At 37.9% G+C, this 17,000-nt stretch overlaps 3 protein-coding genes across 17 annotated transcripts in view; 1 reads left to right on the forward strand and 2 right to left on the reverse strand.

Annotated features, from left to right (window-relative positions):
* The window catches only part of LOC121738205 (gastrula zinc finger protein XlCGF57.1-like), a 106,712-nt gene extending 98,183 nt beyond the window's left edge, over positions 1–8,529 (forward strand). For 4 of the 6 annotated variants that reach the window (XM_042130135.1, XM_042130136.1, XM_042130132.1 and 1 more), the window contains exons 2-5: positions 688–807; positions 1,399–1,534; positions 4,730–4,990; positions 7,532–8,529. In XM_042130135.1, coding sequence (XP_041986069.1) covers positions 688–807; positions 1,399–1,534; positions 4,730–4,990; positions 7,532–8,352 — 1,338 coding nt within the window. In that variant the 3' untranslated portion in view covers positions 8,353–8,529. Of the gene's footprint in view, positions 1–687; positions 808–1,398; positions 1,535–4,729; positions 4,991–7,517 lie in introns of all 6 variants that reach the window. The other 2 variants (XM_042130139.1, XM_042130137.1) reach the window with 2 other exon arrangements.
* Positions 1–17,000, reverse strand: part of LOC121738200 (zinc finger protein 260-like) — a 190,336-nt gene that overhangs the window by 91,546 nt on the left and 81,790 nt on the right. The window lies entirely within an intron of this gene.
* The window catches only part of LOC121738206 (zinc finger protein OZF-like), a 137,480-nt gene continuing 132,504 nt past the window's right edge, over positions 12,025–17,000 (reverse strand). For all 10 annotated transcript variants that reach the window (XM_042130144.1, XM_042130143.1, XM_042130148.1 and 7 more), the window contains 3 exons: positions 12,981–13,808; positions 12,776–12,812; positions 12,025–12,436 (listed from right to left, as the gene is read on the reverse strand). In XM_042130144.1, the coding sequence (XP_041986078.1) occupies positions 12,133–12,436; positions 12,776–12,812; positions 12,981–13,808 (1,169 nt within the window). In that variant the 3' untranslated portion in view covers positions 12,025–12,132. The remainder of the gene's footprint in view (positions 12,437–12,775; positions 12,813–12,980; positions 13,809–17,000) is intronic.

The raw sequence follows: 17,000 nt of genomic DNA on the forward strand, positions 1-17,000 counted from the left end.
CCTGTCTTATCCGGCGCCCTTGTACTACTTGACATGCCTATTACTGGTTAAATTAGGTACATAAACATTATTACTTGGATCGCGGATTCTAGGATATGCTATTGTATTCTATTGTTGTTGCGATCACCAGTGCTCTTATGGGGCTTGAAGGAAAGTCCCATGGGATTTTAACTGGACAGTTTTAATATTGCTTACATTCAGAACAAAGTGAATTGTAAAAGCAAAGTGGCTTTAGACAAACAAAAAATTTTTGAAGACGAATTTCGTAAAAATAAGTTTCGGTCTCGACTTACTGCTGAACATCTCCAGGATTCAATATCAATAGCTTGCACCAATTTCACTCCAAACATCAGAGAGATAATTAGCTACAAAAATTGTCACTTTTCTCATTGATATGTAAATAAATAACTTTGTAATTTTCGTTATTATCTTTGTTAGATAAAAATATTTTTTATAAAGTGTGTTTATAGCGAATTGGTGACCCCTGTACTATATCAATACTATATTGATTTTAATCAAAGCAGGCCATTTAGCCGAAACATTTTCGTTTTCGCTTCTTTTCGCGTTTAATCATAAAACGAGTCAAACGTCAACGTCATATTAACGAATGCTTATGTCAATTCCATACATTATCATCGGCGATTCTATAACGAAGCGAAAACGAAAACATTTTGGCTCACCCCCCAGATTACAGATGTTGAGTGCTGGGTGTGTTACATCTGCCACATGAGACTGCGACAATGTCTCCAGCTGCAGCAGTTGGCCGTGCAGACACGAGGTCTCATTGATGACATATTCCAGAATAAGGTACAAATATTCTTTGAATCCTAAAACAATTGGCGCCCCTTTTGTTTGTTTTCTGCGCCTATTTTCATCCAGCGCCCTGTGCGGTTGCCCAGCGTTGCTGTGTAGGATACTTTTTATCCTGAAAAATGTACAGTTCATATTAGTCCTTTCCCAGGACTCAAAGACTCTCCATACCAAATATCATAAAGGTTAAGAGTGAAGAGGTAAAAAACAAGAAAACAGACATACTTTAATTTTAATATTGGTATGGGTATAGAATATAAGTTAACTGATGTATGTGTTTATTTTTTTTTACGACCTCTGTCGCAGTCCAACTGAGCAGTTGGTGGGCAGCTCAAGCCGGGTCGCGGGTTCGAATCCCGCCGACGGAACAAAATCTTTTCAAAGTTCCTGGGTCATGGATGTGTATTAACTATGTGTATCATATAATAAAAATCTTAAATATATGTATACTGTATAGTATAAAGTATTAAATATATTTCCGTTGTCTGGTACCTGTGACACAAGTCTTTTCAGGTACTTAGCACGGGGCCAGACTGACGTGGTGTGAAGCGTCCATAGATATTATTTTATTATTATTTTTAATTCTAGATCGACATAAAGTTTGATGGATTTGGTTCTCTGTTGAAATTATCAATTACCAAAATGAAGATTGTTTCAAAAGAGCCCCTCTCACTACAAGTCAAACGCGAGACAGACGGAAAGACGGAACAATATGATGACAATGGTAAGAACTACAGATTTTACAAATAAGTGCCTGTCCAGATGAGGCGTTTTACGCGCGAGGTCCATACGCGCGTTTCAATTTCTATTGCATCCAGATACCGCATTTTACGCGCGTTTTTACGTTACAAACATGGACTCGAAGTTATTTTCCAATTTTTTTTTAGTAAAAGATGGCCCCGTGCGAGTTTCTTACGCCGGTTCTTCTCGGCGGGGTAGTTCCCGAACCGGTGGTAGGCAACGTATAGTTTCTTCGTTCTTTCTACGACTTTCAAAAAGTGTATCATGATACCCATCTTGAATAAAAAGATATTTTATTTTTATTTATTTATCTGATAGCATCTCGGGTACGCGCGTAAAACGCGCGAGTCGCTCATTCGCGCGTAAAACGCCTCATCTGGACAGACATGATATTATGTATGCGTGTTTATGTTTGTTCGTGGATAACTTTCGTTGTTTATGAACTTATTCTTATAATACTTTTTTGTTGGAATGATGGCCTTTCAAAGCAATTATATTAATGTAAACTAGATGACCCTCGCAATTCGTTGCGCCAAAAATTCCTGACCCGAGTGCTCCCAGGGAAGCCCCTGTTCTCCATCTCCGGCTTGCCTTCACCGGCCGGCCGGAGTGAACACTGACAGGGAATCAGGCCCTACCTCTGCCTTGCCTTAACCGCTCGGTCAGAGTGGAGTCGCAAGAGCTTCGGCTCGGAGGGAGAATGTGAAACGTAAGTGGCGAGTGGGCTATGTGATGGGACCCTCTGAGGGTGCAAATGATCGGCGTTTAAATTGACACCTCTCCTGCCTCAAGCCGCTCTGTCAATGTTGCCGCCTCGGTGCACCGTGCGTGCGGCCATTTTGAGGGGCCCATTCAAAGAGTTGGCGAGTCACCGTCTGCCAACTTTATGATACATGTTTCAACGTTATATCGGCAGACGCCATAGTCCTTCCATAGTCCCAGTTACCCAGTCCACTAGCACCTCACCCCCATAGCCTGGTATGATTTCTAATATCCATTCTCTGTAAGTGGAGGACCCACTGGCTGCTGGCTCTACTTGGTCGTACTCCTTTAGTGCGGACAGGGAGTTTTTTTTTAAATGAAATAAGGGGGCAAACGAGCAAGCGGGTCACCTGATGGAAAGCAACTTCCGTCGCCCATGGACACTCGCAGCATCAGAAGATCTGCAGGTGCGCTGCCGGCCTTTTAAGAGGGAATAGGAAGGGAATATGGTAGGGGATTGGGCCTCGGGTAAACTCACTCACTCGGCGAACACAGCGAAAGCGCTCTTTCATGCCGGTTTTCTGTGAGAACGTGGTATTTCTCCGGTCGAGCCGGCCCATTCGTACCGAAGCATGGCTCTCCCACGTATGCCGGCCGGTGTCACATATTACATCTAGATTCTAGATTAAAACTGTGTAACGGGCCTCTGCGTGTTGGCTTCGGCCCCACGCATGTCTTCGAAAGGTCCGGGTTTTAATTGCCCGTGAGCAAGGAATACCTTACACAAACGTAATAATAATAAAAGCCTTTATTCGACCATCTTACAAACTTGACACCAGTTACGAGAGACCACGAGATTGTCTTGCGTCGTCGCATAGATTCTTGGCCCTTAGTGAAATACAAACCATAAAGTTAATACCTAACGGAATAGAGCAACAATCTCCAGCTGTTAAACGAAAACCGAAATTGGTTTCATCTGTGTGTAAAAATATGTGTACGTATACACTTACACAAGCATGATTGAACATGATTTCTATGAGATTAAATTGTCAACGTGCGGCACGCGCCGACTGGACGTCAAAAAAAGAGTGCTGCTGTCATGTATCACACGTCTCTTTTTACCACGCAGTGTTACTGATAGTGACATCTCTCTTGCTCAGGCCTTTGTTTCTCTATTCCGCTATATTAACTTTATGATACAAACACATTATACATATTTAAAGGTGTCCCTTTACAATGGACCATGCTGGCCCACTACAAGCCATCGCCATTGTGTTGACGAGGTAATGGTGTATGATGGCGGACGATTTACAGGCGTGGCGCACAATGGCGTGGCCTGCAGTGGGCCATTATGTACAGTGCTGAGTGCACCCAAAGTGATAATGCGCATAGAAATTTTCGTAATTTTTCGGCAACGGTCGTATTTCTCGAGCGTCGGAAGACGTCGCTGCAAGCGCTATTTTAGGCTGGCCTCACACAGCCGGAATTTCATAATCGGAAATTCATCTATCTATATATTAATACGTGAGAGAAAAACTTTGTAACCCTTTTTACGAAAAATGGGGAAACGTAGGTGAATGAAATTTCGCACAGTTGTAGTATATATGGTGAAGGAGTGCATCGAGCTAATATTATTTTAAAATTATGCTTTTGTCATGTTTATTTTTAACACACACTACGACACTACTACTAGGAAAAATGACAGATTTTTGAGTGACAAGCCTATATATACGAATTATACTCTTTTATTTATGGTTGAAGTCTGTTGACAACAAGGTGACAAATTGAAAATGGATTAGTGTTTTTTTATTTAATTTTAGATAGTAAGTACTATTAGACAATGCTTAAACGGCCAGTCTGAGATCAGCTGAGTCCCAGAGACAAGAATTGAAAAAAACTATGATGAAGTCAATATTTTTTACAAAATATAGGTAGTAGTCCTAATGTCGTTGCAAGTAAGGTCGAATTTCGACCATTAGGCGATCTCTAGTAATATTAATTTAGAAAGACCGGAATACCATACAATATCAATACGCTCCATACACATTCTGATTTTTTCAGATTATGAATTTCATAGATCGATCTGTAAGAATATGAATTTCCGATTATGAAATTCCGGCTGTGTGAGGCCTTAATCGGATCGGATTACTTACATAATCGGAACTTATTATAACTTTAAGAAAAACTCCGCTTTGCGGTGCCTGACATTGCTTGGACGTTACCATGGTAACGCCGCGATGGCTTCCCGGTGACCGGCGACAGCGGACAGCCACCGGCTATATGATATTTACTTCTATTTCCTTTGAACAAGGTGCAAAATGCAAGTTTCATAGATTCGGGTGTTTTCGTGATTACGACAATTAGCGAAGATTTCCATGCGCATTATTAATTTGGGAGTACTGTACTTCAGATTTAATTATTGTGTGTATGTGGCTACTTAAGATTTAATTATTACAATATTTTATGGTAATTTAAGGCATCGCAGAGGATGAAATACGAGAAAAAAGTATCAACTATGATGAAGAGAAGCCTGTCATTAAATCTGAAGGTATACAGGAATCAGCAAGTGATAACGTGATCCAAAAGTCAAAGGCACCCAAAAACCAAGTAGAGATAAGTCAAATATTAAATGTGGAATTTGTGCCGCCGAATGTGACATACAAACAAATATTTGGTGAAAACAGCACGGAGGATATACAAATAAAACTAGAGAGAATAGATGAAATGGAATTTACAGGTATGTATATATTTTATATGCCAGTTTTTTTTCAGGAATTGTTAGGCTCGATTTATATGCATCCGCCAAAGCGCGCGGTTATCCACTTACCCCGGTATTAGTAATACCGGGGTAAGTGGAATAAAACATTTTGATCCTTTTTTTCCTTATAGCGGACGATTCTGTGTGTGTGTGTGTGAAACATGCAAATATAAAAATTTATCCAATAAACAAGGATATTTTTTGAAAATCTGCCATCAAAATTTGCCATGAGATCCTGGTAGACCTATAAATGATAGCGCGACCGCGCCGCTATTTAGATAAATAGTTAATAGCTTTGTCCACACTATGTTCGGCTTCAATTTTCGTCATCTTCTTTCATTCAACTTTCGTTTTGGCGCATTCAACAATTAATTGCGCCAACGAATGCAGCGCCAACTGTCATTTTTAATAACAAAGCGAAAGTTTTGGACACGGTCAGAGGGCATGCTATGTTGACTGCGCTATAACGCATGCCCTTGATGAACAGATCAAGGCACCTTATGGGCAAAGCTTATGGAACATGCCCAAAAATACTTTCAGCTTTCTATTAGCCAAACCGGTTCATCTCTTCTCGAGATTATCACCTAGCAAATACATTCAACTGTTCATATTTATATTGAAGGCAACTCTTTGATATATTTTGTGACAATATGTAAATTGTAATTAAGATTTTATCATAATCATTGCAAATACAACAATAAAAGTATTTTAAGAGGAGTCCACACCGCCCTTTTTTCCATACAAACGTTGTCCCCTGTTTCCTCCCTGGATAATGCTAGTAGATTTATAATTTTTGTCCTGAATATCTACGGCCACTAATACAATGTCCCTGTTTTCTTTTTTTTCATAATTTAATTATTAAATAAGATATGAACGTTCAAAAACCCAAAAAAATGGCCAGATTTTCCGCTGTGTTCAAACATCCAGAAAACAGATTTGGCTAGTTTATACAAAAAAAAAAAACATAGGAACACAGCTCAAGCATTTCTTTAATCTTTAACGAAAAAAGTACTTAAATCGGTTAAGTTTTGGAGAAGGAATCAGGGGACAACGATTCGTTGATTTTCTGGATTTTCTGCAGTTGTCTCTATCGCGTTCTGCGGTTTAAGCTTGAGGTAAGGGAGACAGCTATAGATATTACACGTACTTTTTTTTCATTTCTCTAGGCCCTGGTGTATCCTCTTAAGAGGATTCCACACCGCCATTTTTCCCATACAAACGCTGTCCCCTGTTTCCTCCCTGGATAATGCTAGTAGAGTTATAATTTTTTTCCTGAATATCTACGGCCACTAATACAATGTCCCTATGTTTTCCTTTTTTTCATAATTTAATTATTAAATAAGATATGAACGTTCAAAAACCCAAAAAAATGGCCAGATTTTCCACTGTGTTCAAACGTCCAGAAAACAGATTTGGATAGATTATACAAAAAAAGCAAAACATAGGAACACAGCTCAAGCCTTTTTTTAATCTTTAATGAAAAAAGTACTTAAATCGGTTAAGTTTTGGAGAAGGAATCAGGGGACAACGAATCGTTGATTTTCTGGATTTTCTGCAGTTGTCTCTATCGCGTTCTGCGGTATAGGCTTGAGGTAAGGGAGACAGCTATAGATATTACACGTACTTTTTTTTCATTTCTCTAGCTGCTGTGGTATCCTCTTAAGCCCGGCCGCACATTGTCCGAATTCTGATCAGAAACCGTTGAATTTCGCCGGACCGCCCGCGCCACCCCGCACACTATCCGAAATATCCTTCCAGCGAGTTCGAGCTCACTCGGCTCAGTACAAAATGTAAGAGACAGCGCGGACGTTCAACTGTTTCTGATCAGAAATTTCGGACAATGTGCGGCCGGGCTAAATATTAATTAATAACCGAGGAGTTGGCGAACAAAACCGGTCAAGTCCACCACAGTGTGAAAGTATTTTTTTTCGAATCGTCTTCTCTTGACCCATCTGCGTCAATCCCTTTTTTTTTAATGAAATAAAGGAGGCAAACGAGCAAACGGGTCACCTGATGGAAAGCAACTACCGTCGCCCATGGACACTCGCAGCATCAGAAGAGCTGCAGGTGCGTTGCCGGCCTTTTAAGAGGGAATAGGGTAATAGGGAAGAGAATAGGGGAGGGTAGGGAAGGAAATATGGGAGGGTAGGGAGGGGAAAAGTGTAAGGGATTGGGCCTCCGGTAAACTCACTCACTCGGCGAAATACAGCGCAAGTGCTGTTTCACGACGGTTTTCTGTGAGCCCGAGATATTTCTCCAGTCGAGCCGGCCCATTCGTGCCGAAGCATGGCTCTCCTACATCACGTCATACAAGTTTTTTAGCCACTGAGTAAATTTTTTTCTCGCGGACTAATCCGGTTCTGTTCGCCAGCTCCTCAACTATTTATTTCCTACATTCTGTGACATGTATGTCATTTATGTAAATGAATTTTTATCATAATTGCAAAAAAATGTAAATTCTTATAATTGGAAGTAATAAAAGGCTTTTTATTTTATTTATTTATAGATAACTTTGCTTAGGTGTCGACCATCACAAGGAGCGTGACAGCTGCGGAGGACGAGACGACACTGAAGCGTCCGACGGTCAAAAGAAGCCCTTCATATGTCACGTCTGTTTGAAGATATTTGCGTGGAAAAGTAAATTAGTGAGGCACATGAGGACCCACACGGGCGAGAGACCGTTCACCTGCGACGTTTGCTTCAAGAAGTTCCCTCAGTTGTGCCAACTGAAATCCCACAAACAGATCCATACAGGCGAGAAACCGCACACGTGTGATATCTGCTCGAAAACTTTCTCGCAAAAGTCTCATTTGAACAATCATAAACTAACTCACACGGGCGAGAAGCCGTACAGTTGTGTTGTGTGCTCAAAAAAGTTTCCCCGGAAAAGTTCTTTGATCAATCACACTCTAATCCATACCGGCGAACGGCCGTTGAGCTGTCAAATATGCTCGAAAAAATTCACCCAAACCAGCGAACTGAATAGACACACGAGAGAACACGATGGCGTCAAACCGTTCAGTTGTGACGTTTGCTCCAAAAAATTCACCCGCAAGTCCAACATTGACAGGCACATTTTGACCCACACGGGATACCAACCCTTCGGGTGTGATATCTGTACGAAGAGATTCGCCAGCAAGAGTAGCTTAGAGAATCACACGTTAATACATACGGGGGACAAGAAATACATCTGCCACATTTGCGGCAAGAAATTCACTATCCAGCGATACTTGAATATCCATTTAGAGAGCCATACGGGTAAAAAGAAATACAGCTGCGACGTTTGTTCAAAACAATTCACGCAGAAGAGCAGTTTGAACACTCACAAGCGGGTTCACTAAGCGTCAAACCACTTATACTAAGGAACGCCTCCGTGGTCCAGTGGTAGTGTGGCTCATGACTCGGAGGTCGTGAGTTGGATTCCCGCGTTGGAAACATGTTATCTCCAAGTTTGCTTAGGACAGTGCAGCACCTGATTTGACAAGTAAGATGATCCATGCGTCGGATGGGCATGTAAAAAGTCGGCCCTGCGCCTGATCTCTCGCCGGTCGTGTCGGTCTTCCGTCCCACTGGGTTATGAGAGTAAAAGGAACAGAGAGAGCTCTTGTGCACTGCGCACACACTTGAGCACTATAAAATTACTCCTATGTAACTGGTCTGGTTTCAATGAAACCGGCCATCGTCACCGAAATCGGTTATAATTATAATATTACTATGGAAGGAAATAAAGTGTAATATATTATTATTATACAGTCTGTAACAAAACTAAGTGATAATACTTTAGGGTGTGTATGGGTCCCCTAATAGAGTTCGCTGTGAAAGTAGCAGTGCTGAGAGGGTGACTTTTCATGTGTATGGAAAAATGTATTACGCGGGGGCGCATTTCCCATACAAATCACAAAAAAATTACTCGTTCCGTTCAGCGCTGCTACCTTCACAGTGAACTCTATTATAAGGGACACATACACAGTACACATCCTTAAGCGTTATCGCTTAGTTTGGTTACACCTTGTTAAAAGAAATAAACTTATGTTGGGTAAAGTTATTTTCTTCTTTTTCATGATCTTCCATATTCACATAACATAATATAATATAGTCTGTCATGACAGGCGGGAAATTTTTTAAATGAACTAAAACATAAGAGAACTTTATTAATTCGAGATAAAAATGTGCAAGGTGACAATATTTAAAATGTAATAAGCGTTCTCTGTGAAAATACAAAGAAAAAAATACACCTTATAGGCGTGATTACGTTTAGAAAATTTTCCCGCCTGTCATGACTTTTTTGACGCACTATAAGTCTTTGCACGTAAATTGCGTATGCACAAAGATAAAATCATTATCAGTGTCTTGTGCAATCTGACAGAAATTGATGATACTTTCTATTACTGCAAATGCGCGAAAGCTGCGCATGCGCATTGAAAAATGAAACGAATACGACTATAACTATTCAAGGTTGTCTTTTCGAAAATCGAATGTGCTAACTGCCAGCCAAGGATAAGGCTGCGTTTCCACCAGATGTGTTGCGAGAGATGTGTTTTCGAGAACCAATAGAATCGCTTCATTGACATGACCTTGCCATGACATCGCTCAGTGCGGCGATGCTATTGGATCTTAAAAACACATCCCTCACAAGTCGCAGCACATCTCTGGTGAAAACGCAGCCTAAGAAGACCACAGACGATTTTCCGAGCTATCAATGGAATAAAAATGATAAATAACCGATACGTACTGGAGACAGGCCTGTCCCACTCGTGCGTGTAGGCATCGAACTGTAAGTACCACCCGCGGGTGGCAAATCAGTAGGGACTCACAAGTCACAAGCGAGCGGCGACGCACGCCCAAGATATTTCGTCGCGTATCTACTGTTTACTGAATTAAGAGGAATTTAATTCATGATACTGATTTAACCGCTGCGACAAAATCGTTATAAATCTTATAAAAATTAACAATTAAAAAAGGCCAATGAAATATGTATTTGAATAAGGTATTTAAATACAATAAAAAGTAGTTAAAAACTATACAAACATAGCAAATAAACCAATTTCATACAAAGAAACACACAAACTACACAGAAATAAACACAAGTTACTATGTTTACACTGTAAAAGTTTCCTGCATTATAATCGAATATATAAAACTAATTACTACTTAGTAACCCAACCTATAAAATATAGGTTGGGTTACTAAACTTTTATATTACTATAAAAAGGTATGCTATTCGTACCAATAGTAATTAAAAAAGAATATTTTGTTTTCTAAAAGGCGAAAACCTTGATTTCGTCAGAAAAGGTACGAGTTAAGCGATAGAAAGAGTTTTGTTTTCAAGTTTACAGATAAAAATATACAATGTATCCCGACACCGATCCTTTAATGTCATGATTCATGACGTATGGCATATTTTGACAAATTGGCTTTCGACTTTTTTCTCTCTCTCACGGTTGTAAAATAGCAGCCATTTTAGTTTTTCTCGGGCTTTCACACTAATCTGACCAGTACTTCTCATGTAAATATCCTATGAAGATAAAAAGGTCTCATTTGATAGCTTAACTTGTGGACTACGCTTACACAGAAAATTATGTTATAAATCAGGGGTCACCAATTAGTTTCGCTCGGGGTCCACATTAAGAAATGAAATGACCTTCGCGGTCCGCAAATTAAAAAATAATAATCGGTCAAGTGCGAGTCGGACTCGCTCACGAAGGGTTCCGTATCGCAAAAATTGACCAAAAATAGTGTTTTTGTATGGGAGCCCCCCTTAAATAATCATTTTTTATTGATAAAGTATACAAATAACTGAGGATTTTGTGAAGTGCCGACCTGATGCCATTATTGATATCCCCTTAAATATTAATTTTATTTTGTTTTTACCTAGGAATTTGGTGTGAAAAAAAATGGCGCCCGGCCTACCCCTCTTTGTACAAATAATGTAATAACTTTACAACCTAACTATATTTTATGTTTCTGTAAAAAATATTATATTATATGTTAAATTTTCTATCTATAGCCAATCATCTATATAAGCCATCATAATATAGTATTTAGTCCGATGTGATATTCGTCTCACTTCGATAAACTTTGAAAAGTATGTATCTGACTGTTTCGCTTGAAATAAATGAATACATTGTTCTTATCTCAATAACATAGACCTATACAAACAATTATTGTATACAAATCCATTCAACAACCCGAGATGTTTAAATAAAAACAGTCAAGTGTGTTGTAGACAAAAAATGGTTTCGTATTACCCACAAGCAAACTTCGTCCTTAGTGTTCTACAAATTAAGTTCAAAATGGCCGAGCCGGCAAAAAGTCGTTACAAAAAGGTCATTTTTATCTTGATTGTTTTACTAAAGAGAGGTAATAATAGGATGATAAATCGTTTTGACAACGAGTATAATTACTTCTTTATGCTTTTTACGTTATTTATTTACAAAAATATTACACAAATCGAGCCCGAATCACATAAATACAAACCTACTTTTAGAGTGTAACCTAGAATTTATTACGATGTATTTCATTTAAATTATTATATAAACATCATTATTATAACTAGATTATCCTATTTATTACTAGAATTCAGTACTTACATTCGTGAAAATCGGGAATTACACAAAAATCCATAAAATAACAACAATATACGCGCCGTCAACACGATTTTCCACAGACTGAAATCAGATATTCGCCCATAGAATAACGTATTTTTTTTTCTTTACGAATGTGGCCCATGTACGTTACTAACCAAACTTCTTCACACAAAAGTAGTTTGTAAATTAGTGAAATCCGCCAATCCCCGAGCGAGCACCGGTGCTCGCGCGGGGTTTGACGGAATTGCGTTGTGTCACGTGACACCGAGCACCGGTGCTCGGCCGGGGATTGAGGGGTTAACTATTATCTGTCTAAATTTTGGAGTTAAATTGGTGCATGTTAAATCCTGGAAATGTCCATCAGTAAGTCGTCTCGAAATTTATTTTAACGAAGTTCATCTAAAATGCCTGGTCCGCAGTCCGCACACAATGGGTCGGCGGTCCGGATGCGGACCGCGGTCCGCCATTTGGTTACCCCCTGTTATAAATCATGAAATTAAAGGATCGGACACCGGTGTCGCGACACTATAGTTTCTAGCTCAAATGGATTTTTAAGTGTTGGACTAGCTTTTTCTTTAACGTAAATATCTTCGAACAAATGTCACAGCTAAATGGTTTTTCACCTATATGGACTCTCGTGTGTTTAGTCAAGTTGCCTTTCTGTGAAAATTTCTTTAGACAAACATCACAGCTATATCGTTTCTCGCCCGTATGCACTCTTGTGTGTACATTCAATTTACTTTTTCTTGAAAATTTCTTAGAACAAATGTCGCAACAAAATGGTTTCTCTCCTGTATGAACTCTAGTATGTATAGTCAAATCTTGTTTTGTAGAAAATTTCTTTGGACAAATGTCGCAACTAAATGGTTTCTCGCTTGTATGGACTCTTAATATGTGATGAGTCAAATAGCTTTTTGTTAAAAATTTCTTTGGACAAACATCACAGCTGTATGGTTTCTCGCCCGTATGAATTCTTTTGTGTTGTGTCAAATATGTCTTAATTGAAAATTTCTTTGAACAAATATCACAGTTATATGGTTTATCGCCTGTATGATTTCTTATGTGTAGAATCAAATTGTTTTTCAGTATAAATTTCTTTGAACAAATGTCACAACTAAATCGTTTCTCGTCTGTATGAACTAAAGTGTGTACAGTCAATGCGCCTTTCTGTGAAAATTTCTTTGAACATTTGTCACAACTAAATGGTTTCTCTCCTGTATGAATTCTTTTGTGAACAGTCAAATATTGTTTTGTATAAAATTTCGTTGGACAAATGGCACAACTATATGGTTTCTCGCTCGTATGTACTCTTGTGTGTACAGTCAAATCTCTTTTTGTAGTAAATTTACTCGGACAAATGTCACAAAGAAATGGTTTCTCGCCTGTATGAACTCTAGTGTGTACAGTCAAATCTTGTTTTGTAGAAAATTTCTTTGGACAAATGTCACAACTAAATGGTTTCTCGCCCGTATGTACTCTTATGTGTAAATTCAAAATGCTTTTCCTTGAAAATTTCTTTGAACATATGTCACAACTAAATGGTTTCTCACCCGTATGAAATCTTTTGTGTATGGTTAAACACACTTTACTTGAAAATTTCTTTGTACAAACATCACAGCTGTATGGTTTCTCGCCTGTATGCGCTCTTGTGTGTGCAGTCAAATGGCCTTTACCTAAAAATTTCTTTGGACAAATATCACAGCTAAATAATTTCTCAGTATGATATCTTTTGTGTTTGGTCAAAATGCTCTTTATTGAAAACTTCTTCCAACAAATGTCACAACTAAATGGTCTCTCGCCTGTATGAACTCTAGTGTGTTCAGTCAATTTGCTCTTTGAACAAAAATTCTTGATACAAAATTTACAGCTAAATAATTTTTCGCCTGTATGAAATCTTTTGTGTATGGTCAAAGTGCTCTTTCTTGAAAACTTCTTCGAACAAATGTCACAACTAAATGGCTTCTCGCCAGTATGAACACTCATGTGTGCATTCAAAAATTGTTTACTTGAAAAGTTTTCTGAGCATGTGTCACAGCTAAATGAGTTAAATGAGCATGTATTAGTTTTCATGTGCCTCAGTAAATTGCCTTTTGATGAATAGTTCTTCAAACAAACATCACAGGTGTGGTGTGTCTTGCTGGACTGTGCTGCGCTGGCGTGGCCTCGCCCCTCGCAGTCATCTGTGTTGGCTCGCTCCTCGTGTTTGATACCTGAACAAATATTCTCATGTGATTTATGTATTTGTAAAATATTATGAGAAATAATGAAATGTAAATATTTCTCATAATATTTATTTGTCCGCATGTAGAATACTCACATAGAATCTATGTATTAATACGCGAGTCAAAAACTTTGGATTCCTTTTGACGAAAAATGCGCGAACGTAGGTGATTGAAATTTTGCACATAATAATAATAATAATAAAATTATGCTTTTATCATACATTTTTTTAACAAATAAAACATTACACACACTACAACACACACACACACACACACACAAGAGATTTTGACTGATAAGCCTTTAATAATAATATCTATGGTCGCTTCACACCACGTCAGTCTGGCCCCGTGCTAAGTACCTGAAGGACTTGTATTACGGGATTTACGGATATTTTACCAGACAACTTTTATACTACACATATATTTAAGATTTTTATTATATGATACACATATTTAATAGACATCCATGACCCAGGAACTTTGAAAACTTTTTGTTCCGTCGGCGGGATTCGAACCCGCGACCCGCGACGATGATTAGCTATGCAAATATTAGCCTGGTACAAATGGTTCAATTGTTTTATTTAAATTAATGTATTCGCGTCGGTGTGGCGGGCTGTAAGCCACACCCGAGAAGTATGGCATTACGCTACCGCCTACTTCTTTTTTTCGACTATTTGAAATACAAGCATTTTTGTGGAACAAATCGTTCGATACTCGTTATTTATCCGACGCGTTCGATTAACGCCCACGCGTTTGGACCGCCAGTGCGAGCGCTATTGCCTATGACCATCATTTTCCTTTTTGCCTTTAAGTAATTAGACCCCTGAAGAACCGCCATATTGGTACAAATGACCAAGAATTTTGTGTTACCATCTCCCGGTCTATACACCAATTGTACTTTTTTATTTATGGTTGAAGTCTTTTGTCAAATGAGGGATTTTCATTTATATTTTTTAATTTTATTTTTAACAATCTTAACTAGATGGCGTAAGGATAAACACTTCTAGATTTTCTATTGGTTCCTCACCGATCTGAAATTATCTGCAGGTTGGCATTACTGACTACATATGTTGGGTTGGTTGGTAGTTGTGTTTCCAAAAAATATCAGTGTACTGTCAAGTGTGACATAAATCAAAATATCTTAAACCTACGCGTTCATTGGCCTAAGCTATTAGGCCAGTACACTGGTAATAGTTTAGGAACATGCTGACTTAATAAAAACTTGTCAAACTGAAAACTGACAACTGAAAGAGTTTTGGCGGCCATGTCACTTTCAAACTTCTTCTACTTTTTATTGTTAGTGTGGTTTTTATTATTTTTTCCCAAATTGTATTATTTGGGTTTTTGATGTTAAAATATTAGCCATTAAATATCCGCTATCTTGCACAAGTGCAGGTAAGATGTTGTCAAAACCAAAATGTATAATTCTTGTGACATTTGGTGTGAATATCGGTAAATAGGGCTGTTTCTTCCGTGAGTTTTAGCTAAAACATCGTTATCATAACTTTATTATCCTATTCATTGGAATATTATTGCGTCTTTTTCAAATTGAAATGTATCAAGTTATACATTCTTTTGCCCAGTTTTGTAGCAATTATTAATGGTATTCCCTGGTATTACCGATAGTTGTCTACCCATACGCCATCTAGTTACTGAAATGGAAACTGTTTGACAATCAAATTAAAAATATAGGAAAATCCCTCATTAAAAATTGATTTAGTTTTTTTTTATTGAATCTTAAAATATACTATTAGACAATAGGGATGATGACAAGGTCAAAGGTTAGCGAATTTTGTTAATAAAATAAAGAAATCACGGTAAAAATTAAGTGTTCCCCAAATTTCAGCTTGATAGCATTTGTAGTTTTTTTGTTATGCGCCTTCAAAGTTGGATATTCAAGTCGAATTTTTTTTCAATTAAATTTTTATACAATTTTATAACTTATGCAATTAAAAGCAACTTTTGTTATGAAACCACTTTCATAAACGCAATATTTATTATTATTGTCGAACAAAGTTGTCTCCCGATGCGTACAAACTACGAAAGACTGACGTCATACTTTCGTTGCACTTTGTATGGAGCGTTTCGGGCAGGTCTTTTTTATGAGATATTTGAATTGTCATATCTTGGTGAATTTTTAAGCTATCAGGGTCATTCTTTTAACGATGTTTCTATTTTTCAACTGTCTTTCAATTACCGATAAGAAAAAAAAATAGTCATCATGCCTAATGAGTAATGCCTATTATTACACGGCCAGTCTTTAGATCAGATTAATAAAGTCAAATGATGACATTTGACTTTATTAATCTGAGACTGTCACAGAAATTATGTTGCCTAATAAAGTCATTGATATTTTGACAATAAAATATCAATAGAACTCACAAAGGAGCCATTAATAAAAAAGAAGAAGAAGAATATCAATAGAAAAATGTGGTTTGAAACTTATAAATTACAATTTAATTTTTTATTTGGGGTCGATTTTCGACGATTGGGCGATCTCTATCGGGCAGGCGGTGTTTTTAATAACATTACAATTTACATCACACCGGAATGGTAGAGACGCGGCGAGCATTTTCAGAGTCATAATATGACTTTAAACTTTATATTCATTATTGTAATACATAGTATCGCTTGAGAATCGCGACCGCCGGAATAGCGATGCTATGTATTACATTTAAAGATCAAGTTTATGATTCTAAACTTTATCTTTATTTAATAGTAATATGTACATGCCACTGAAAATGCTCTTCGCGCTGCTGCCATTCCGGTGTGATTCGGTCCTAAAATCCCACCAAAGAACGACCTTCACCAAGCTGGTTAATAGTCAGGGTTCCCTAGAACAATTTTTTTTTATTATTATAGCCCGAAGAATATGCATTAAGCATTAACCAGACTGGTACTAGTATCAATCTACCTGTTTGTACCTGCCTACCCAAGAGTTGCAACAGGAAAAAGAAGACAACCTAACGTTTGCATATTCTACGTGCTTCATACCTTTGGTTGGTATGGAATTTGTCTAAAAACCAAACCAGTGAAATGTTAAAAAAATATATTGTTTTAATATAAAGGTGTTTGTTGAATGAATACTTTTCATCCATTATGGTCAGGTTTCCCTAGAATATTTATTTTTATTACTTTCAAGCAAATTTTTTGTGAGTAGCTTCATTTTGATATGATTTT

This window comes from Aricia agestis, chromosome 22 (genome assembly GCF_905147365.1).
Source record: "Aricia agestis chromosome 22, ilAriAges1.1, whole genome shotgun sequence".
In the NCBI taxonomy this organism is placed as follows: domain Eukaryota; kingdom Metazoa; phylum Arthropoda; class Insecta; order Lepidoptera; family Lycaenidae; genus Aricia; species Aricia agestis.